Here is a 24,103-nt window from a genome sequence, read left to right on the forward strand (position 1 = left end):
GCAGTTTTCAGCTATAGGAGACTGAGCCAGGAAGATTGCTTGAGACCAGCAGGGGCAAAACAGTAAGATGCTGCCTCGAAAAACCAAGACAAACAAAGAAAAAATAGCAAAGAAGATTTTGCCAGGGAAGTGTTTATTGCACTGAGTCATCTCTCCAGTCCCGCAAAGAAGATTTTGAAAAATGGTGCATACCACCTTTTATCAGTAGATTTTAATTCATTGTTTTAGAGCTAGATTATTTACAAAGTACACTATCAAATTTAAAGACTTGCTAAATTGTAGTTTAAGCAAAATTAAGTATTAAATACCAAATTCTAAAAACATAAAACTTACACATAATTGAATGTTTGATACATATATGTTGCATGGTGTTTAACATATTTACCTTCAAAAACATGATTTTTTTAAATAGCAAAAACATTCACAGTCCTTCTAGCTTTTTGAAATGTATGGTACGTTATTGTTTTCTGTGGTCATAATACTGTGCAAAATACATCAGTTTTTGCTCTCATTTAACGACCCCATATGTATTTTTGTTTTGTTTTTGAAACAGGATGTTGGGCTGGGGAGATAGCTCAGTAGAATAAGTGCTTGCCTGGCAAGCACAGGGTCCTGAGTTCAATCCCCAATACCACAAAAAGAAAAGAAACAAACAAAGTCTTACTAAGCAGTTCAGCCTGGCCTTGAACTCACTATGTAGCCTGGGCCAGCCTCAAACTCACAGTGATTGAGTTAGTGCTAGGATTATAGGTATGAGCCACCATGCCCAGCCCAAATTTCTGTTTTTGAGTAACATTTTTGGCAGTAGTATGGACTTCTCATAGTGATCTTCCTGCCTCAGCATCCCAAGTGCTAGGATTACAAGCATGTACCACCATCCCAGCCCAAATTTCTTTTTTTCCCTCCTCCTCCTCCTCTTCCTCCTCCTCCTCTTCCTCTTCCTCTTCCTCTTCCTCTTCCTCTTCCTCTTCTTCCTCTTCTTCCTCTTCTTCTTCTTCTTCTTTTTTTGCAAATGTTTTCTTACAGAAATCACTGAGGTGGAAAAGCACAGCAAATAAACTGTGTAAGGTTCCGAGATGAAAAACTGCAATGAGTGGAGGCCGGTGCAGTGGAGGCTGAGGCCTGATTTGGAACCCTGAGGGTGAGGTGCAGAGGTGCGTCTGCATTAGACCCCAGAAAGCAAGGCAGCTTCTTGTGTGTCCCCGGGCCAAGGCAAGGGCAGGTGCTCAGCCCCCGGCAGCGTGGACCTGCAGTTCCATGCCTTGTCTGGTGGCTGCTGACTGCACAGCATGGCTTCCCATGGGATTATGAAGCCATCACCAAGAGTCACTGGACTGTCCTCACCTTGTCCTGGGACTGTTGCACAGATGGAAAGAAGTCAGATAAGAAAATAAGATCCTGTCCCTGCCTTACCCCCACTTTCTGTTTCTACTCTGCTTTCCACAGAGTAGAAACAGGAGAGGGTTTATATCATTTAAAAAGTCATGGACGTTAGCCAGGCGAGGTGGCACACATCTGTAACCCCAGCACTCCGGAGGCTGAGGCAGGAGGAGTGCTGCCAGTTTGAGGCCAGCCTGGGCTACAAAGTGAGCTCAAGGGCAGCCTGAACTGCATAGCGAGACTGTCTCAAAAAGACCAAAAAAAAAAAAAAAAGTATGGACATTATCCAGAGCTGTTAAACAGCACATATTTGTTGAGAAAGTAAAAAAGCAACTTAGTTTTCCCCAGTGTCCACAACTGTTAGTGAAATCGATGGGTGTTTTGAATTTTCCTGTTCCTAAAACAGTCTTAGGTTATAAGTACAGAGACATGGCAGCGGAATCCACATTCGTACTTGGAGTTTCTTAACTCCCGATGCCTTGTAATAGCTGGGCATGCCTACCAAGTTAGGACCCTTTTCTCACGAGAAAACTTACGCACCAATTGAATCTGGCTCTTCGCTCCTCGGCACGCATGCACAGTAGTGTAGAGTTCACAAACACGTAGCTTCTGCTGTATGCTAACAGGAAAAGCTCTCTAGTTAGAACTATATGAACTGAATGCAGATTCGCACGGCACCCCATGCAGCCGCGAGCAGCACCGTGGGTGGGAAACGCTCCCAGCGTGCACGCACGTCTCTCCCGCCTCGGCGTGCACACCCACTGCGCATGCGCAAGGTCTCTCGGTGGCCTGTGCAGCTCCCCGGGGAGGAAGCGTAAGAGGTCGGACTTCGAACAGTGGGAGTGAAAATGGAGGTGAGGGTTTACTTGCACTTTAAAAATGCTGGAATTGGGCTGGCCAGATGGCTCAATGGACTAAAACACCTGCTTAGGCAGATGGAGGGACCGGGGTTCCATCCCTGGTGTGCTGTGCTGGCCCTGCGCCCGGGGTGCGCTGAGACTGGGCCTGGGGTGCGCGCCTGTGATCCAGCACTTGGGGGGCTGAAAACAGGAGGAGCACGAGGAGCCCGATCTGTGTAGTGCGACTCTGTAGACCCTGTTCTAAATACATTAAGGAAAAAAAAAAAAAGAACGAAAGAAAGAAAGAAAGAAAGAAAGAAAGAAAGAAAGAAAGAAAGAAAGAAAGAAAAAAGCTGGAACTGCTTCTATAGTGAGCGTGCTTGGGGGTACCACGGGGTAACCTTGAGGGTGAGCCTCAATACTCATTCCACTGGACTCTGCACACAGAAAATGGTTTAGCAAAAGAGCGAAAATGGCACCAGTTTACATACATACCCCCAAGGAAACATCAGGGACCGCGCAGCTGCACAGACGGAAATCGGGCGAGTTCCTGACGGTGTGTGCCCACAAGCGCGGTGTTAGGCCCTGCCGTACTCTTCTCTCGTTGCTGGGACAAATACCCGACACCCAAACTGAAGGAAGGAAAGGTTTATTTAGCTCACAGTTACTGGAGGGTTCAGTCCACATTGGGCTGGCTCCCAGGCATTAGGGCACATAGCAGAGGGCAACCTTTGGTGGGGAGGCCAAGAGCAAGAGCACAAGGGAGGAGGCGTGCAGCCGCCCAGCAGCTGGCTTCTCCGCCCACCTTACACTCTCGTGCAAGTTACCTGCCCCAGGGCAGGTGCAGCATCCACAGCCGCAGTAATCAATCACAAACTCCGGAGGCTGCCCTACGACTGCATGAGGCTCTGGGGGGACACCTGAGGGTGTCGCGGGTGGCAAGGTCTCAGCTGTATGAATACACAAAAGCTGGACTAAAACTTTCCACTACCCAGGAGAAGACGCCCAGCTGTCAACAGCGGCCAGGTGTTTGCATGAGAGTTTGTTTTTCATAGGTATTCACTGTCCTGTACAACTTTTCTATCACCATCCGGTTTAAGTCTGCAACACAGACAAACTGGTTTTAAGCTGGTAGCGCAGTCCACCAACACGAGAACCACAGGGTGCGTCAGAAGACCTGGTGACCGAAAAAGCCACAGTCAACTAACGAGGGAAACTGGGAAAGCTTCACATGGCAGGGCCAGGGGCGAGCGGAGGAGAGGCTGCTGCCAGCCGCGGTTAAACACCACCGGCCCTTGCAGAAGCCGTCAAGGGGGGAAAGTTGCCCGCGCATAGGGCGACGCTGTCCCTCAGCTGGCGCCAGGTGGTGTGCTTCTGGATTTGAGGACTTAGGAAGATGTTGTCCTCCCTTATAAATTCTTCTGTGCCTTATTGATGGCATTGTGGAAGCGACACGGCATGATGCTTGGAGACCTTGCGCTGGGAGCCACACTGCAGCGCTAAGCAAAGAGGAGGGGCGCAAAGGGGCGCACTGTGGGCGGGGACCCGACCTGGACGTGGGAGGGGGGCCAAGGGGCGCACGCGCAGTCTAAAGCTGAGTAACAATCTGTTTCTTAAGCTAGGCGGGTTGTTGCACAGGCAATGTGTCATTATTTTACAAATCACATGTGACATCATATCGCTTGCATCAATGAGTATTTTATAATAAAAGTGGAAGATATTTGTGTTAAAAGGTTAAGATTCTGTCAAAAACTGAAAATGAATACAGAAATTTTGCGAGCTCTTCTGTCCTCTAGTGTTAAAATGAGAGAACTACAGTTATTGTCCATTTACATTGTAATCCACTTAGAATTTCACTTCCTTTTAAACATACAGCAAGATGAGATAAAATAGCATACTCCCAAATTTCTTCAGGTGGAACAGTATGTTCTTATATCACATTTTATTTTATTTTATTTTGGTACCGGGGATCGAACTCAGGACCCTGCACTTGCCAGAAAGACACGTATGCCGCTGCACTATGTCCCCAGCCCTCCAATGGAATACTTAGCAAGTATACTCAGTAAAACACTTCAAAATTCAAATATACATACATTTCAAAAAAGAAACATTATTGATCTTTTATACCTGAAAAAAGTTTCAAAAATGTTCCAGCTTATTTTTTACATCCTTGCTTTAAAATTTTTATGATTTGTTATTATCATTTTTGTTTTTTGCAGTACTGGCAATTTAGCAGGGCCTCATGTTGAGAGACATCCTCGCCTTTTTTTTTTTTTTTAACCTGTTGTGCCTTGTGGCAGGTCTCACAAAGCTGTCCAGGCTGGCCCGGAGCTTAGAGTCCCCCCGCCTCAGCCTCCCTCCCAAGTAGCCGGGCTCCAGGCCAGCGCGTCACTCCTGGGAGTCTGAGGTCTAGCAGCAACAGTTTCCTTGCAGAGCTCATGGGAGGCGAGCACTGTCGGCGTCCCCGCCAGGCTCCACACTACGGCGCGGGTCTCAGGTCCAGACGTGAGCTCTCCTGCTGTGTTTCAGAAAACTCACGCTGCTTGCCACGGGGCTCGTCTCGCCCTGCTTTCCCTCGTGTGTGCACAGAGCTTGCTCCTTCGCCCTGTTATCCCCATGCTACCACTCTTCCGGCGTCTCTGACAGCTTCTGGAGCTCTCTTTCTTTTGTCTTTTTGAGACAGGGTCTGGCTGTGCAGTTCCGGCTGGCCTTGAGCTCAGTTTGCAGCCCACGCTGGTCTCGCCACGATCCTCCCGCTTGGCCTCCCGAGTGCTGGGATTAGAGGCATGCACCACCACACCAAGCTGGAACTCAATTTTGTAGGCTCATTGAATCCTTCCATGAGATAGGTTACATTCCTATACCTTAAAGCCGAAGAGAGTTTTCAAGCGTATTTTTACAGTTGACTACAGAGAGTCAGAAGAATTAGATAGAAAAGATAACAGGAAAAATTCAAAGTGATTGCTGGAAATAGCATCACAGTTTAGAAATAATAGAATATATCTGAAAGGTACCAGCGTGAGGCCCAACTGGGCTGTCTCCTGGGCACAACTGATGCTCTCGGACGTCGTGCACTGTGGCGATCGGAGCTTCGGGCCTGCGCAGAAGCTCCCCCAGCCCTGCACGGGAGCTCCCCGTTGCCCTTTGCCTGGACGCTCTCGCCTCGCAGCGCATCCTGGGCAGAGCGCAGCCCCAAGCACGGGCTACCTGAAGGCTGCCGCAGCATGACTGGTCTTCCACTCGCTGTGTTTGCCGCCCAGTTACACACAGCAGAGACGGGAGCGGACCGCGGCTGTGCTGGGTACACACAGACTGTTTTCCGCTTGAGCATGCTGAGCGGTGGGTGGAGCTGGTGTGCAGCCCACGCTTAGGCCGCGTTAGGTACTAGAAGTCACCTGGCGATGCTTCAGAGCGTGCTCACTCTATGCACGTCCTCCTCTAGTGCACACGAGAGCCCTGAGCACGCCAGGCCCTGGGACCCCAAGGTCCTGGACATGGCCCCCTGACACCCCGAGGGCGCTGCCACTCACCCTGACCCTCAGTGTCGCAGGTGATGACGTCCCTGCACACGCAGTGCGTACCTAGGAGGTGCAGGAGGTGCACGTGCACTCTCCAACACAGTGCAGAGAACTCAGCTGAAGGCAGCAGGACTCGGGTCTTCCTCCCTCAGGATGGTGTGAAAGTGCTGTGGGCTCCGCAGAAGCCCAACTTTGAGTCTTTTTTTTTTTAATTTTAGGGACCGGTCTACAGGGTGATCAGGGTCGGACTTGTAGTGATCTGCCTGTTTACAGCTTCCCAAGAGCTGGGATTACAGGTACACGCCGCCACGCGCAGTCTCAATTGCTATATTGAAGCCCTGGCCCCTGCGCCTGCTTGCAGGTGCTTTAATCTGCTGAGCTATTTGATGGCCCCCAACTTTGAATCTTGAGTGTGATTGCTTCCTGCTGAGCGTGCTCCAGGTCCCGTCCCTGGGGGAGGCTCGGGGGCTCTGGAGAGCCAGAGCTAACACCACAGCTCAGTATGTCACGTGGAAGAAGAGCCGTTTCGCCAAATTTAATAATGACTGTCATGGGTCAGTCACGTCACCAATGACTTGGACGCTGTATCCACTCACTGGCCTACTTGCTCCGTGCAGTTCTGGGTCAGCCTCCGTGGAACAGACTGAGGTCATGGAGTGAAATGGCTCGATAAACACACCCTGGCGAGGCCCTGGAGCTGCTGCTATCTTTCTTCTTATGATACTTTCAAAAGCAGGCCAGGCGATGTTTTATCCAGGGCGGGAGACTGAACCCAGGCCTCCTTTCGCATGCAGCTACATTCTCAGCCCTTGTATTTGCTTATTTTGATTCAGGGCCTCACTAGGGCACTAGGTGCCCAGTCTGGGCTCTGGCTTGGAGTCCGCCTGCCTCGGTCTCTCAGGTGCTGGGGCTGCAGGCATCTGCGAACTCCCTGGGCCAGGCAATTACTCTTGTTCTTTCCTTTGTACTAAAGCCCACCTCCTCATCCCCTTCTACAGATAAAGCAAGTGAAGGGGCTCACCGGCTCGGGCTCGTGTACAGCGGCTTCGATTGCCGAGGCTCGGCCAAGGCTGTGGTATCTCCGCAGGGGTCGTCCACTGCGTCGGCGTCGGTGGTCTGCAGGTGGCCACTGTTGGAGGGAAGGAAAGAGGATGGAGGAAAGATGGGCCACTGCGCTGTGTCCTGGCTTCCAAGGGAAGTTCCGTCTGTCCTAGTGGACCAAGAACTCAAGACACAAAAAGCAAAAATGTGTGGACAGGGCACTGCAATGCTGGCCAGAGGTGAGGGAGACATCTATGGCTAAACCCGGGTACAGCACAGAGCCCGAGTTGCCCACACACAGAAGTCAGGACTCCCTGTCCCTGGACATCACTGCAGGCCTGGGAGGAATGGTGAGGTGGCACCTGCCCGAGGAGGCGCTGGGCTCCTGCAGGTGAGCCAGGGCCAGTGAGAGGCCCGGGCTGAGGTCCCTGGCTACGAGAGCTCACGGGCTGCAAAGGAGCCTGCACGGAGGCAGAGGTGGCAGCGCCAGGCGCAGCCCCGGTCCATGGCGGCAGCCCTGCTGGCTCCGTGCTTCTGGCCCCCTCTGAAGAACGCACAGAGGAGGGGACCCTGGGCACAGGCGTCTGTGGCCTTCTGGCCTTCTGCGCAGAGGGAGAAGAGCGCTCGGCCCGCCCAGCTGAGGGAGGATTCCGCCTTCCTGGCGCCATTATACCTGCCCTGGATGTCAACTCCAGCGGACATTATGGTTTCATAAAATGAGCCATCTAGAAAAGGATTCCACCTCTTTTATAATGTAATCACAATCCTTACAACAAACACTTGATTAAACGCCTGGTGCTCGACAAGGATCTGCCTGGGGATGCTGCGCACCGCTGTCTCGAAAGAGCGGGGTCAGCGCAGGTGCGGGCCCTGCAGCCTGAAGTGCCCGGAGCTTGCCCACGCGGACGGACTGCACGTACCTGTAGAGGGGGATGTACCGGCTTCTGGAGCTTGGGCTCACGCTAAGAAGAAGAGAACATAGGGACAGCTGGGTTAGCGAATGCTGTTAATAAATGCCACATTCTTAAGACATTTAGTCAAAATAAAAAGTCTGCAGATACTTTTCGCTGGCTTTTGAAAGTACATGGCTTTAGAAATAAGTTAAGGATGTAGTTCTGGCTTTTTGAGAATGTGACATCAATGGAAACACACAAGGCAAAGCCCTTTGTGTCTGGCCATGGTCACAGAAAAATTGTTTAAGATCTCTCCCTTCTGCTGTGTGTATGTTTGTTCTTTTTCCTTGCTTAGTAGTACTCCATGGCATGGGCATTCTCTGCTGTCTTCCCCTCCTTACCTGCTAAATGGCATGCTCTTATTTCTAGGCTCTGGAGATTACGAAAACATGTGTCATGAACATTTGCATAAGGGTTTTTATGTAGCCTTCTGAGAGCACATTTCATAGGGGCAAAATCAGGATTTCTGAACTACCACAGTCCAGAAGACTTAGCTAGCTTTCATTCACCAATTGGCCTATCAGCAAAAATAAAACAGAACGTATGGGCGAGGGAGGCAGCTTGGTGGTCTAAGCGCCTGCCTGGCAAGTGCAAGGACCTGGGTTTGATCCCCAGCACTGCATGCTGTGCCAGTTCTGGAATCCGGGCACACTGTGCCCCTAACCAGGCGTGGTGGCTCACGCCGTCATCCCAGCACTGGGGACCTGAGACAGGGGGATCTCTACGAGTTCAAGCCGTGTAGCAAGACCCTGTACCAAATAAAACATAACCGGGAGAGCAGAGGAAGCTCCAGAGACGAGACATGGAGTGGTCTTCCCTGGACAGCCGCTTGTCCTTTTGTGATGTCCCTCTGCCTGTCTTTCTGTGTGTCTGTGTGTCTGTCTGTCTGTCTGTCTCATCTGTCTGTCTGTCTGTCTGTCCATTCACCTGCCTGCCTGCCTGTTTATCTGTTTGACATTATTTTGTAACTGGCCCCAGGATTTGTTGAAAAGTATATAGTTCTGTTGTCAAATCCCATAGGCTTCACTCATCCTTTGTATTCTATTTAATTTTTGTGAAATGCTGGTGTGGCTCGCCACCTGCAGGAGACAACAGGGCTCCGCCAGCGCTGGACTGCATGGTGGCAAAGGCCACTCACTGAGCAGAACAAGGACAATCTCTTATCCATGTTGAGAAAATGCACCCCTAACTCACATCATGAGCAAAAGTTAGAGTAACTAGTTTAAAGAAATAAGTGTAAAATGCAAAACTCTGAAAGTCTTAGATCGTAATCTCAGCATTCTGGGTGGAGGAGGTTGTGCTCGGCCTGCGCAGCCTAGTGACACAGGGAGACCCATCTCAGCCTCTAGAAAATAGACAAGCCCTGAGCTGTAACCCAAAATTTTAGCTGTAAGTTCTCACTTTGATCCTCAGTACTAAAAAGATAATTAATAATAACAATAATAATAATAATGAGAAAAATAAGAAAAGGAGAATACCTTCATAGTTTCAGAGTAGGGAAGGGTTTGTTTAAAAAGCAAAGAAAATAAGATCTGAAAAAATTATACAGATGGATTCAACTACCTTACAATTCAAAATTTCAGTAGAGCAGAGTCAACTGGACGCGGGAGACCCGCAGGCCGGCACAAGCCACGCTGTCGTGTTCGCGAGGGAGGTTTTATTCGGAAGAGCGAACGCGCACATCTCTCTGATGAGTGGAAAGTGAAGGGCGGCCCGCAGTGAAAGGCAAGGCACGCGCGAAGCAGAGGACGTAGGCAGGCACGACACTTACAAACTGAAAACAGGGACCGCTAGCTGGAATTTGAGCCGATAAGGAAGTACGATTTCACACTCACAAGACCCAGATTCTTAATCCTGAAAATTCTGAACACTGTTCAAATTCACAGTGATGGAATTTGTGCACTACTCGTGGGAGTGCCTGTCGGTAAAACTCAGTGAGAGAAAAAGAGAGCAACACCAGAAGGCTGAGAAGAGTGTTGCTCCTGACCAAGCAATCCAGACACGGCTTTGTATACCAGATCCAGAAATGTGTTTATATTTTATTTTATTATTGTTATTTTTTTTTGGTGGAACCGGGGATTGAACTCAGGCCCTTGCGCTTGCCAGGGAAGCGCTTACTCCACTGAGCCATCTCCCCAGCCCCGTATGTATATTTTAATATGTGAAGTGGACATCTTTCTAACTGCACTATAGGTTTAATTATCCACCAGGTGGAAAACTATACAGCAAAGAAAAAGAAAAGTTAGAGACACGGATGCTGATACATATAGTTTTGGGAAACACAATACTGGCTACCGTGTGGATTGGCATAATTATCTGTCCTATGTCCTGTATACAGAGTTGAGAAAAGAACCCCATGCTGCGTGTAGTTCCACAATTCATTTTAAAGGACTAACAGCAGACATGAAGATACAAAACATAGAATGCAGAATAATCCTCAGCCTTGAGGCAGGCACACAGCCGCATGGAGAGCTACAGAGGGGCTTCTGCTGTGATGCGGACAGTTTATTTCTAAAAAGAGAAAGTAGCTGCACTGATTTTATTTTTAGCACTGAACAGCAAACCCAAAAGCTACATTCCAATCCCTGTTTTAATTTTTTTTTTTTAAATTTTGAGACAGAATCTCATTCAGTTGCCCAAGCTGAGTTCAAACTTGAGATCCTCCTGCCCCGACCTCCCGAGTGCTGGGATTACAGGTGTGCGCCACGCTTGGCTCAGATACACAGCTTAGAGCTTGCTTCTATTGATGTTTCTGTGCACACGGAATATCGCAATGAATTTTAAAAGTAAAAAGGAAATGATTCTCGGGGTCCCCCAAAAAATAGCCCGAATGGTGACCTTCTTAAGTTCTCGTAAAACAATGCTCAGAATTGCCCGTGGGACAGTCGTGGTAGAAAAGCCAGGGCTTCCGATGCTAACACACCACGGAACAGTGATGCGACACAAAGCTGGCCGCAGCAGCTCACAGACCCTTCTGCAGGAAGTCCTTGGAATGCGCAACAGTGCCACCGCCCGCGTCAGCCGTGCTAATGTGGTCATGGCACGTCCACGTGCCCGCATTCAAGGCGGAGAAGAGAACAGGCAGCAGGCGACGCCGAGCACACGGCAGCGGCCGGGCGTCGTCCCTCCCCGGGCTGGGCCGCGGCAGCTCGCCTGTGCGCTGACCTCCGTGGGGGACCAGTTCTTACGCCACCTTCGCCACGGTGAGGAAGTTAGCGAGGGCGTCTTGGGGAGCAGCACTTACAAAGTGATGGGCTTGCCTGGTGCCAAGAATGATCTCGTCTGAAATCTGTCCCAGAGTCCACCGACCATCTAAAACCCAGCACAAAGAACATCAGTTGAAGAGGCTGCAACTTCACGGGTACCAACGCGGGCCTGACTGGCCCCGCCCACCCGCTGGCCCCGCCCACCCGCTGGCCCCGCCCACCCGCTGGCCCCGCCCACCCACCCACCCCTGGCCCTGCCCACCCTGGTCCCGCCCCACCCGGCCCCGCCCCCCCACAGCCTGGTGTGCACCAGAGCCTGGATGTCTGGGCCCTAGCTCTGCTCTGCACCCCTGCTCGCACCCTCTTTTTCTCACAGCTGGAACCTGCCTCGTCTCTGCCTCCTCGGCTCGAAGCCCACAGGGAGACCTGGATTCGGCTTCAGCCCAGGCCTGGCGCCTGTTAACCCGAATCGCTCAGCATAGCCCCTTACCGGGAACCTCCTTTGGCCTGGCCAGGGCTCAGGACACCAAGGAAATGATGAACTTCCCATGTTTTTAAAAGACTTAAAAATATACTGAAGTGGTTGAGAGATCCTTGAAATACAGATGGGATGGTACATATTTTTAAACCTCTTTATTGATTTTAATTTCTATGTGAAAATTCCAGGTTTGAATCTGAAGAAGGCTGTGTTTTCCTTCTCTCACTGCTGTTTTTCTCTGTAAAAGCTGAAGATATTTTAGAAGATAATCGAGGGGCTTCTTAATCTGCAGCTTATGTACCTTTTTTTTTCTTGGTGGTACCAGGGATCGGACTCAGGACCCTGCGCTTGCCAGGTGAGCACTTCTTCCACTGAGTTATCTCCCGGCCCATCGTGTCTCTTTTTACCTCCCTATTTATAATGCACTCTTATCAGACTGGCTTCCTTTTTGACCCAAGGGGTTCCATGTGTTCAGATGTTGTCATGAGAAGTCACCCCACGGTGCAGGCAGGTCCCTGTGCTGTGACATGTGGCGTGAGAGGACGAGGGAGTTGGTGGACCCCGAGGACACTGTGCAAGCACAGAGCAGAGGCAGCAGAGGCAGCGTGGGGCCCTCACAATGCTGGGCATGCAGCCCCACAAACTGCTAGGGATCAAGGAGGGAGGAGGGACACTTGAGAGTTGGGACTTATGACAGAGTGCGGCAGACTCGGGGACAGGGAAGTCAGGAGAGGAGGAGGACACAATGTAGGGAGATGCCGGTAGAGGTGGGGAACAGCAAGAGGGGAAGAGTGGGGCCTGGGAAACAGAGGCCATCACCCAGGTCAGTGAGCGCCGCAGAATTGAGGTGCCCCTGCTGTGCTCGGGCTGAACCCCACAGCTCACAGGGAAGAAAATGCTCTATGGTTTAAACGCTGCACCTCAGCTCAGGTGCAGCGTTTAAACCATAGAGCATTTTCTTCCCTGTGAGCTGTGGGGTTCAGCCCGAGCACAGCAGGGGCACCTCAATTCTGCGGCGCTCACTGACCTGGGTGATGGCTGGCACGCTCTGGTACCGCTTCAGGGTGCAGCTCTGTGAGACGAGGTCGGCAGCTTTCTCCACCGTGGTTTCCTCAGGCTCAAGTCTTGGCCGCAGCATCTGGTCCCAAGGGACAGTTTCATAAGCTCTGGGAAGAGATCAGTGAGGAGAGTTTAGGAGGAGCACGCTCTTAGCATTAAAGCTCGAAACAGTCATACGCTGGGGTAGGCGGGACCCTAAGGTGACACGGATTCCTGCCTGCTGGTGTTCACACCCTTCAGAGTCCCCAGCCGGGCGGCCACGAGTACAGTGAGCAGCACTCCTGTGGCGTGTTACTCTCTATGTCGACATGGGCTGCGAACCTAGAGGTGAGGTCCTGGTTCCTCAGAAGGTGACTTATCCTGAGTGGGCCTGCTTGAGCAAGCAAGCCCTAAATTGTGTGTGTGTGTGTGTGTGTGTGTGTGTGTGTGTGTGTGTAGAGAGAGAGGGAGGGAGGGAGAGAGACAGACAGACAGACAGACAGAGAGACAGAGACAGACAGAGAGCTAGCTCCCAGCAGCAGCAGCAGCAGCAGACCCTCCTCCTGGCCAGCCTAGAAGGAAGAACTCACGACTCCCAACGGTGCAATTTGCCAAGAGCCTAAATGACCTTGGAAGATGAGACCCCAACACCAGCAGACACCTTCGTTCCAGCCTGGATACCCCTGACAATGAGCCCCACAGGGCCAGGTCCTGGCTGGCCTTCTGACCCGCAGGCCTGCGCAATACCAAGTCAGTAAATGTGAGGTACACGGTCACACCATAGTGCACAACTGGTACGTGTATTTATACAAATCTTCTTTTCCAAAAATCTTTCGTTTGATCTTCACTGCCAGCCTGGTAGACCGTTAGTTTATAAACAAATTACTGCGCTGAGTATCGCCTTTGCTCGGTCTAGGTCACGCGCTGGTGATGGTTCAGGTCGGGACCCAAGGCCAGGTCACCTCTGGTTGAGTCAGCGCCGCCCCCAGTGTCCCCATCGCAGCCTCCTGGCCGCCCAGCTCCGAGCGGCGCAGGACTCCAGCCACCCCACTAAACGCAGTTACATGCGCGCTTTCAACAGAACAGGAAATACATTGCGTGCCTCCGCACTGCACGAAGGAGGGAAAGGACTCGCCCCGCGCGGGGTGGTGTGGCCCCCGCGCCCCGCTCTTGCGCACCCCCTGGCGCTGCTCCCCTCTTCCGCACTCAGTGCTCCTGCCACTCTTGGGTCGGGCTTCTGCCTGTCCCTCTGCTCTGTGGCACAGCTCCCGATCAGCCTGCGCGCACATCTCGGGCCTCACTGCAGATGCAGCACGCTTCCGCTGCGCCCTTCTGAGTGCTCTCTTCAGCTGCCTTCCGCTTCCAGACTCGAGTGACCTCCACATCTCCTCCCTTACGGCCGTCCCCCTTGGGTCCTCTTCTGCCTCCGGCTTTCTCCTTCCTCCCACGGAATGATGCTGAGTCTCCGGCCTCTCCGCACCTCGCCTTGGCGTCCTCCGCCTGAGCCGTGGCTGCTGCAAGCTCCAGCTCCTGGGTGCTTCTCCAGCAGATTCCCTGCAAGGCTCCGGGTCTGTTTATCTCATGTAGCCGCTGGAGGCCTAAGGGACACGTACACCCTCCCCACATCTACAGCTATCCTTCAAGTTTCCCTTCAAACTTGCTCCACCTGCAAGTCATCTCGTGAGGCGAAGGGAGCCTTTGGCCCCTCCACCTGCAGAGGCCCAGCATCCTCTGAGGTGCGTTGGCCCACAGCTGGCCACTCAGCACGCGTCCGGGAGCCAACCCTGGTCACACCTGCTGTGCTCCTCCCAAGCTGCCAGGACCTCTGTCCCGGAAGGCAGCACCAGGCAGCCCCTGTCCACAGATGACCGGAGCTGAGCCCTGCACCCAGATGGCTCCAGCGCAGATCCGACCTCCGCTCTTCTTCACCAGGGCCCCGGGTCGCTCAGTAGCAGCCTTGGTCACTGCGCTGGTCGAAAGCTCCCCGTGCGGCTCCAAGCCCCTCTCCCCCTGCTGGGGCCGCTGTCCCTCCTCCTGTCCTGCTCAGGCAGGCTGGCCTCCCGGTCCTCCCGAGCACACTGACACACACTTGGAAGCCTTGGGCTTCAGCCCTGCCCAGAGCACAGCCAAGCCGAACGTCCCCGCTGCTCCCACCATGCCGAGCTGCTGCTGCGCCCACTCCTCTCCTCAAGGCCTCTCCACTCCTGTGCTGCAGACCGCAGCCACCTGTGCCTGACCTGGGGCTCCCTCTTCCACCTTCTTTTATTCTCAAGTGCGTTAATTCCGCAGCGGGGGCGTTTCCTCTCCTATTGCGTATGATGATTCTTGTGGTCCGATCTGCTCGCTGAGTCACCTCGCAGACTCCTCCTGGCACTCGCGCAGGCATTAGCTGAGCCATGAATCCTCCTCCTCCTCCCAGCTTCCTCAGCTGTCGCTCCCCACAGCACTGTGAGCTCCCCTCTGTCTCGCTTTCCTTTCTCCATTACTTTTATGCTTCTACTAACCGTGAGCGTTCTTTAGGACCCGGACATATCAATCTGCGGCGGCCGTGCTGTGGGTTACTCTGAGGATCGGGGCCACCTGTACACTGCGGGTGAGTCATTAGAAATGGAGAAGTACATCTTACCGTTCCATTGGAAAAATGCCTACTTTTGTGTAGAAGATTTGTAAAACGAGTCCTTGGCGTTGTGGTTTCTGTTTGCTCCCACAAGTGATTCATTGTCGCCCTGCGAGACATAAATAATGAATTAAAGGACACCAAATATAAATGGAGCTTGGTATTTTTTCTATTCACCATGTTATTTTTTCTTTGTTTCAATTTTTTTTTTAAATGTATTTGCTACAGGCTCTCACTGCACAGCTGGGACTTGCCATGGCCCTCCTGTTTTCAGCCTCCCAGCGCTGGGATTACAGGTGTGCACCACCAAGCCTGGACTTGGCCACTGGCTCAGGGAGCCCAGGGGTAGGGCGGGCCGGCGTGGCGCGTGATGCCAGGGATCGACCCCCGGGGCGCTTCCCTAAGCAGGGGCTTAGTGCACCTAGCTATCCTTGCCAGCCCCACCATGCTATTTTGAAATCCTCTTTCTTCATTTTTGTTTCTTGCAGGCACTTTTTGGATTGACCAGATTTAATGTTTTTCCACTTTTCTTTGGAAATTCACATTATATTTCTATTCTTGCCATGTTAAATTAAAATTTATAATAAACTTAATGGAATGTAAGTTTTTTGTAAGAAGGGGTTTAAATTTTAAACATTACCAAAATTAATATCATGTAACGAAAACATTAAACTCTTTGGGAAAAAAGTTCTTGGATGCTTTCTCTTTCCTTATCTTCCATCTTATTTAAGCAATGTTAATCAATTATTTATTACTATCACCATTATCATCCTTTAATGGTTAGTACTCATTTAGGCTTCTTACATCTTACCCACTGTGTGCCTACTTCTGCACTTTTATCCACGAGGAGTTTCCATTAGCGCTCCGTTCTCTTTGCTGCGGAGCCTCAATTTTCAGTGCTTTCAAAGGTGTGAGCGTCTAGTTTTTACTTCATCTTCACATTTCAAAAATCTAACTGCCTTAGAATTCTAGTTCAACAGTTACGATTCTCTAATAACGAATAAATCTAACCCCCTTCCGGGCTGTCCCGTTGCCCTGGAAAGTGTCCTGGGCGTAGTTTTGCAGGCGTTGTTTCTCCCCCATCAGGTTGTAGCAGGCATGTTATTGTAGCAGTCAGGGTTTTACTAGAGGAACAGATGTAACCCAAGGCATACACATGGAAAAGACGGTGCAAGACTGGCTTAGGGCGGTCAGCCAGAGTCGGAGGAGGAAGCGTGCAGGGCGTCTGCACCCTGGAGACACAGAGGGATTCAGTCTGGGGCTGGAGCTCACTGCAGTGCTCCACGCAAGTCCGTAGCAGGAGACCGATGGGCCTGCGACTGGAGGCTGACGAGTCTCCACCGGAAGGCTGAAGGGTCCAAGGCGGAGGCCAAAGAGTCTGCGCTGGAAGCCAGGAGCCACTGTCCAAGCTGACTGCGAAGACCAGAGCTCCTCCTAGGAGATGGAAGGCTCGGCCTTCCTCGGCTCCCTTTTATGTCCTCTAAGTGCTGAGTGCCCCTAGGGTGGGGCCTCCACGCCCCAGGGTGTAGGATTGCTGAGCCCATTTAGCTAAGCTTTAAATTCCTCAAGTTGACACAGTGTATCAGCCACTACAATTATCTTGGTTCTTCCACAGTTTTAATATGCTTTCTTGAGGAGACTTGCTTTTCATGTTCACCTGGTGCAAGGTCTGTGATTTGTCTCCAGTCCCAGAATCCACGGCAGGCATCTGACAGACAGCTCTGTCTTCCTCTCTTTACTGTCTGTGAACACTTCATTCCCCAACCCCGTTTTGAAAAAGGCTCCTACCAGAAAGTGCTGAACTTTTACTCTGTCCCCAAGTTTCCTAATTTGCATATCACTCCATCTAACTTCTGTGCCATGTGTCACTCTGTACCATCAACTCCCTGCTTATCACCTCCTTTTCCACTTAGGTCTGTACTGTATTTAAACCTGCCTAGCGGATATTTAAAAATTGCATCGAGGCTAAAATAACTGTTTTCTTCATTTGGTCAGCGTGCTGAATTACACTGATTTTTTCATGTTGAAGGAATACATTCTTCCGATTAGTTTCACCCGATCTGTATATCAATCTCACACCTCTCGTAAGTTACAGTTTTGATTTGCTAAGGGTATGTGTATCAGAGTGAGGACAGATACCAGGTTTTAATTTCCTTTCTTTTTGGTGGTACCCTTATCTGATTTTCTTATTGGGAAGGCCTGGCTCTTAGTGTGCCGCTTCACCTGAAGTAACTCATGTAACGCCCGTGTCATTTCCTCCTAGATCATTTACAGAACTCATCAGTGAGAGCATCTGGCCTGGAGTTTGGGGAAAGGGTTCTGATTTTTGAGTCACTTTTAATACATACAGGTGTTCGTGTTTCCTATTTTATCCAGTACTTCCTTTGGTAAATTGTAATTGTAAAGGAGTTTTTTTCCATTTTATCTAAGATGCACAATTAATTAGTATAGCATTCTCATATTTTCCTTTTAGCAACTTTTGTACTTATCCCTTCTACATTTCTTGCATTAATATACATACTCTCTATTTTTCTTGCAGACTGACAAGAGGTCTATCTTTTCAAGTAAATATTATATAAAATAATTATAAATATTATTCAAATAAAATATTTAATAGTTAAAGAAAATGTATATGTGCAACATGGTGATTTGTAGATCTTGTATAATGACTAAAGAGCCAAATTAATCCATCCGTGTCACCTGTGGTCATCATTTATGTGTGTGTGTGTGCTGGGAAAACTTAACGTTTGTTTTCTTATCAAATTTCAAGTACACGGTACAGTATTATTAACAATAATGCAGCACAGTGTACCTTCAGAATGTGTTCTGACTGCCAGTCACGTGCTCATTTTCCCTGTGCCGTTTCCTGTGTTACTGTCGTATGTCTTACTTCTGTATATGCTGTAACCCCCATATATGGCCACTGCTCTTGCTTGAAGTGGTGACACTTTAACAAATTTCAAAACGGAAGTGGCTCTCTGCACCTCGCCTCTCGGCTCCCACTGCCTCACCCCTCAGCCCATCCTCGGTCCCTCCCCCAGGTCTGCCTGCTGTGCTTCCTTCTGGCTTTGTTTCTCCAAAGATGTTTCTACATTGTCTTTAATTTTGATTTTTTTTTTTTTGCTATTCCTTACAATATTAATAGTTCTCTAAGGGGAGGGTTCTTAAAATATCTATTTTTATAGTGAGGATCTGTTGCGCTGTCTGCCCTACTCTATTATTTGTTTTTGTACTTTTCTTTCTCCCTTTGTGCCTTCTCTGCATTTTTTCCACTAACTGTTTCTTGCTGCTTGGGAAGGGATTTTCGTTAACTTGAACACAGAGCGGGGAGACGGCATCCGGAGCTCTGCAGGGAACAGTTCAGTCCAAAGTGCTGGTTCTGCCAAGTTGGGTTCAATGGTATTAATTCTGTTTACTCATTTAGGTTTTCTCTTTCAGAGACACCAATTATACGTGTATTGCTTCTTCTCTGCCTAGCTTCCATTTCAACCACTTCTTGCCACTTTGCAACTCACTCCTTGTCTCATTTTGCTTTTCCTGCATGCTCTTTGCCTTTCTTTGATGTCCCTTGTTAAAACGTTTAGCCTCTTTTCCCTTGGCTCCATGTAACTAGGTATTATGCCCTAACATAAAAGTCACTTCTCATCCTTTTCACAGACCATGCCATTCATTTTTCATTAAACATTTTTTGCACCAAGTCAGCATTTCATAGCTAAAAGTGCTTGATTGTTGTAGTGTAATTTTTTTGTTGTATAGTTGATTCAGGAACTAATTTTCTTCATTGGCATGTTTTAATTCTTGTTTTCTATTTTATTACAATCATATTATTTATTTATTCCATCTTCTGCTCGTGGGATCCGGTGTGGTTTGCAATCTTCTTAACTCAGTGTTGCCCTCTTCTGTCCGTGTAGAACAGTATAGCTTCTTTAATGCAGTTGTGTTGCAGGCAGTGGTGGTCACTGCAGGAACTGCCTGAGCTCCACTTGTCTTATCCTCTTTTGTCCGTGAGGAACTTAAACACTCCTTTTCCCTTCGCCGCTCAGCCTCCAAGGATGACTCTCCTTCCTTCTGACCTTCTCCTCTTCCTGGATGGTGGCTGCCTCTTGGTGGCTGTTCCCTCGTGCCTGGCACGTTAGCCCTTCCCTGGAGATTCTTCTACTTTACCTTTCTGTGGGGGGCCTCCAGGTCAAGCGCACACTTACTGCAAGCTCTCTTCTTTCTGCCTTGCCATTTCCCCAAGACAGCTTTTGTTTACTACCAAAGATGTCCGCTGAGAGCATGGCTTGCTTGGGTTTTGTGTTTTCTTTCATGTTCACATGTAGTAATTTGAAGGTTAGGATTTCTCTGTTGTCTAGCTGTGTTAAAAGTACGTATCTCATAGAATATAACTTTCTACTTTTGTTGTTCTGTGACACCGTTTTATTTGATTCCTCAAGAGTTACGTCTTTTCTCTTCCTGATCTGTCTATATACTGAATGTTATTTTAAATCCAACTTGTGTTTTTGGCAAGTTGTGAGTTTTCCATTATCTAAATTAAATTTTTGGGGTCGGGGAGATGCCCCAGTAGAATAAGCACTTCCCTGGCAAGCTCAAGGGCCTGAATTCAATCTTCGGGACTGCAATAAATAAATAAATAAATAAATAAATAAAATTTTTCTGTCACCCTATTTTTTGAAATGATTTTCTATATTCTAGCTTCTTGAGGTACAGCCTGCTCAAACAAAAAAAATGTTTTATTTTCTTTGGTAATAAATTATACACCTAATGCTGAATGTTGTGTTCCAGTCTTAAATCAGGTTTCGTCCCACACACTTTGTCATCACAGTGATCTTTCTGATCAAAACCTTTTCTAGTCTCTTATGATTTCTTTTTTGGCCTGTGACTTGTTCATAAGCATATTTCTATGTTTCCAAATACGTAATTTGCAAAGGTGTCTTTCTTTCTTCTATAACTGTCTTGTGGTCAAAGAATACACCGTGTATGATTTTAAATATTTACAATTTGTGAAAATTTTGTTTTATGGCATAGTTTATGTTAATTTTCTTAAGTATTCCTTGAAAATGGTTTATGTTTAAATGTCTTTTCCCATAGTTTTTTAAAGAGGTCTTTTTTTTTTGTGTGTGTGTGTATGTGAGTGTGTGTGTGTGCAGGGTCTCACTATGCAGCTCAGAGTCATAGTGATCCTCTTGTTTTCCGCCTCCCTAGTGCTGGGATTGAGACTGGGCGTGGTGGCGTACGCCAATAATCCCAGCCCTTGGGAGGCTGAAAGTAGGAGAATCACTATGAGTCTAATCTACATAGTGAGACTGTACAGACCCTGTACTAAATACAGAAGAAAAAAAAAAGAAAATCTAACTGGTATATTTAAAAATATGAGTGTAAAATAATTGCTGATTATATGTAACTTTAAACCCATCACTTAAGAAATTCTACATGGTTTTATCTCTCTTGTGCTCTCCTTGGAGAACTTTCCATTGTTCCATCAATTGTGCCAACTCTGTTCATTGTTTTTCTGAGTTTAGTGTTCTTACAAATTACACAATGAATATTTATATTATTCATTATTACTAGTAATAATTAAAATTAATACTCTCCCTACACTTTTGGTATATAATTGTAAATATAAGGTTCATTTATTTGGATAGTTGAAATTATAAAATGTTTAAATTGACCACAATGATATAATCAATCTTCAATTTCAGAATTCTATAAATATTTGTATACAAAATATCTACCAGCATTTACTTTTTTTAGATCTATTTATTTGGTTCAGGGTCTCACTATACAGCTCAGACTCACTGTGGTCCTCCTCTTTTCAGCCTCCCAAGCACTGGAATTATAGGTGTGCCACCATGCCTGGACTCAGTGGAAGGCTCAGTGTGCCCAGGGGTGGGACCAGCTTGGCATGTGATACTGGGGATTGAACCCTGGTCCCTGAGCTTGCCTAAGCAGGTGCTTAGTCCCCTGAGCTATCTCTCTGGCTCTTCAGCATTTACTTTTATTCATTCATGTTTTATGTTATTCCATTAAAAATATCATAGTGCTATAAAATTTCAAATATGGATTAAACTTATTCAAATAAATATTGCTGTTGTATCGACAATATCAAAACTGCATTACCAAAATTATCACTTCAGAAAAATTACAACTTTTCTTACAACTTCATTTCAGGAGTGTTAGTGATATACTGAGTCAGCAGACAGCAATTGTCTAATTGCAGTTTAGTTTACGTGCAAAATCTTTTGAAATGTGAAATCACTTTGACTTTGAACCTAATAACCAAATGGAAATGTGGACCAAAAAACTACAGAAGTGTTTCACACACTGCAAGTCATCCCCAAACAAGCGCTCTTATTGGCCAGTTCATAAAAGTAATGCAATAGTAAGACTATTGGCCAGAGATTACTCGATCAGTCCAAGGCAATACAAGTGTGCAAATAAGCCCCAGTAACTTATATTTCCTAACATTTAACAAAGCCTCCCAGTGAATGATGATGTTCAAGGAACCACTGAGTGCTGTACATAGGTTGTAATATTGGTTTATACCTCAACACATGATTTTCCACCCCTGTGCATTTTAAAAATCATTTCAATAAATTAATGCCATTTCAGACTTCCATTGTAATGTTTGTAAACATTTTTCTAATTTACAAGCTAAAAGTTACAAACATCTAAAACTTTATGCTTTTAACTAGTACATATTGCTGGCAAAATATGTGGGAAGATCAGTCCACTGCTGAGTACCAGGTGAGTGATGGCTCTTCTCAGCGGGTTCTCACCAGCAGGCGGTGGAGAGGATCCCTCTCGCTGCTCCTCACTAGGGAGCCAACTCCTGCTCCAGAACTTGGGTTTCCTCCTTCTTCAGCAGTGCCTGAAATTTGTGTCGCTCCTTCTTCAGTGGTTCCCATCCTCGTTTCTCTTCCCCTTGGTGTGTTGTGTTACAACATCATCTTTTCTGGGAACCTGCATGTCACTTCTTTTACTTTCAGATTATAGTTAAGTTGCTCTCTCCGGATCTTTCCTTTGTTTCGTGTTTCGATTCCCAGTTCTCAGCCTCATCATCCCGCTGTGGCGGTTGCCGAAAGCCGCGCCGCCGCTTCTCCTCATGTCTGTCTCTCTCCCTGGGAATTTCTCTCTATTAGCTCCCAACACTTTAAAAATAAATATTAATGTAGCTGTGCAGTAGGATGTATTGGCGCATGTTATTAAATTTCTTATATCAGAAGTAAAATCTATAGGTCTGCTTTTTGCCCTTAAAAATTCTGCATTTTTAATTTTTAAAAAAATCTTTTTATTGATATATTTGCAGGGTCTCTCTATGTAGCTCAGACTTGTAATGATCCTCCTGGTTAGCCTCCCCAGCGCTGGGATTACAGGTGTGCCCCACCACACCTGGTTTTGGTGGCTGGCACGACCAGGGCTGGCACAGCACGTGGTACCAGGCATTGAACCCAGGTCCTTGCGCTTGCCAGGCAGGCGTTTAGACCGCCACGCAATCTTCCCAGCCCCAGTCTGTACTTATTTTAAACTTAAATATTCCAGTAAACTTTCTCATAAGAAGCACTACCTCAGAACCTCAATTGTACAATAGCCATATGGACCGTGTAGCCTTGTCATGGATTTGTAGCTTAGATGAAGGGAGAAAATGATGATTTTGTATAAGGTTCTCTTTGATTTGCTCTCACAGGAATCAGCTACAAGAGCGACGAATCCTTTGATGACTTGGATATGGAAGAAGTGAAATTAACAAAACCAGATTTTAATTAGCTTGCTGTCACATTGAGAAGCCTGCAATAGGTCCAGGTACTCTCAGTTCTAATAACATCACACACACACACACACACACACACACACACACACACAAATGCATAGGCGAAGGGAAGGCGAGGTGCCCTATCACGGGCACATGGCATCTTAGGACAGGAGGCACTGAGGACATGCGCTTGATCTCGTTCCACAGTGCCAGAGCGTGACAGGCAGCAAGTGCAGCCTGCACTGATAAAAATAGAAAGCCTTCTTGTGATGGGAGAGGTGGGAAGAGAAGTATATGTGGCACCGTAACACAGGAGAGGTCTAGGAAGGTCAATCTTGGAAGGAGTACATGTTGGTGCCCAAGAGATGCAAGCTGAGTTTTTAACATGCATTCTCATTCCCACTGACAGCAGTGTCTTCAGGGGTGATGAAAATATTGTAGAATGAGAGACTGCTGATGGTCAGACAATTCTGTGGATATTCTGAAAACATTAAATCACGCACCTTAAATGAGGGAATTTTATGATGTGTCAATCTACCTCAATAAAGCTATTTTAAAAACAGTTTTCACGTCTGTGCATCCCTTAGGAGTCTCTGGCTGTCCTGGTTTACGCGCAAAGGCTCTGAGGACTGCCAAATCTACAGCTAACACAACAGAGTGCAATGCTTGAATTGAGAATCCCATAGTTACAATTTTGTCTGGCATTTGCTAGCTGACTTGGGGCAGCTGCCGAGGTCGGGGGCTCTCCTTTCTCGGGGTACACGTGCTACCTTGCTGAGGAGCGGAGCAGGAGGAGGTGTGGCTGCTTGGGGGCGCCCCACGCTCAGCTGTCCCCTGGAGGAGGACAGCAGAGGAGACTGGGATGCGGGCAAGGGGTGTGCAGGGCTGGGAGCAGGGGCAGGAGCGGCCGGCCAGGGCCCTGCAGGAGCGCGTCCGCCCTGCGGAGGGCCGCCACTCGCTGTCACTGCGGCGGGACCTCCCGCAGCACCGCTCGCGCTGCTCCTGGTGGGCTGGCGCCAGAGGGCACAGCCTGGGCGCTGCACAGCGCTGCACAGCGCCGGGCACACGCGAGGCTGCACAGCCCTGGCGCACACGAGGCTGCACAGCGCCGGGTACATGCGAGGCTGCACAGCGCCGGGCGCACGCGAGGCTGCACATCCCGGGCACACGCGAGGCTGCACAGCGCCGGGCACACGCGAGGCTGCACAGCGCCGGGAGCACGCGAGGCTGCACATCCCGGGCGCACGCGAGGCTGCACATCCCGGGCACACGCGAGGCTG

The 24,103-nt window shown here is 48.7% G+C and overlaps 1 protein-coding gene across 1 annotated transcript in view; it reads right to left on the reverse strand.

Annotated features, from left to right (window-relative positions):
- The window catches only part of Spata48 (spermatogenesis associated 48), a 41,809-nt gene that overhangs the window by 11,408 nt on the left and 6,298 nt on the right, over positions 1–24,103 (reverse strand). The window contains exons 3-7 of the mRNA XM_004630527.1: positions 15,103–15,179; positions 12,443–12,581; positions 10,976–11,043; positions 7,699–7,740; positions 6,759–6,866 (exon numbers count right to left, since the gene is read on the reverse strand). Of these exons, the coding sequence (XP_004630584.1) occupies positions 6,759–6,866; positions 7,699–7,740; positions 10,976–11,043; positions 12,443–12,581; positions 15,103–15,179 (434 nt within the window). The remainder of the gene's footprint in view (positions 1–6,758; positions 6,867–7,698; positions 7,741–10,975; positions 11,044–12,442; positions 12,582–15,102; positions 15,180–24,103) is intronic.

This window comes from Octodon degus, unplaced genomic scaffold (genome assembly GCF_000260255.1).
Source record: "Octodon degus isolate 3935 unplaced genomic scaffold, OctDeg1.0 scaffold00035, whole genome shotgun sequence".
Classification (NCBI taxonomy): domain Eukaryota; kingdom Metazoa; phylum Chordata; class Mammalia; order Rodentia; family Octodontidae; genus Octodon; species Octodon degus.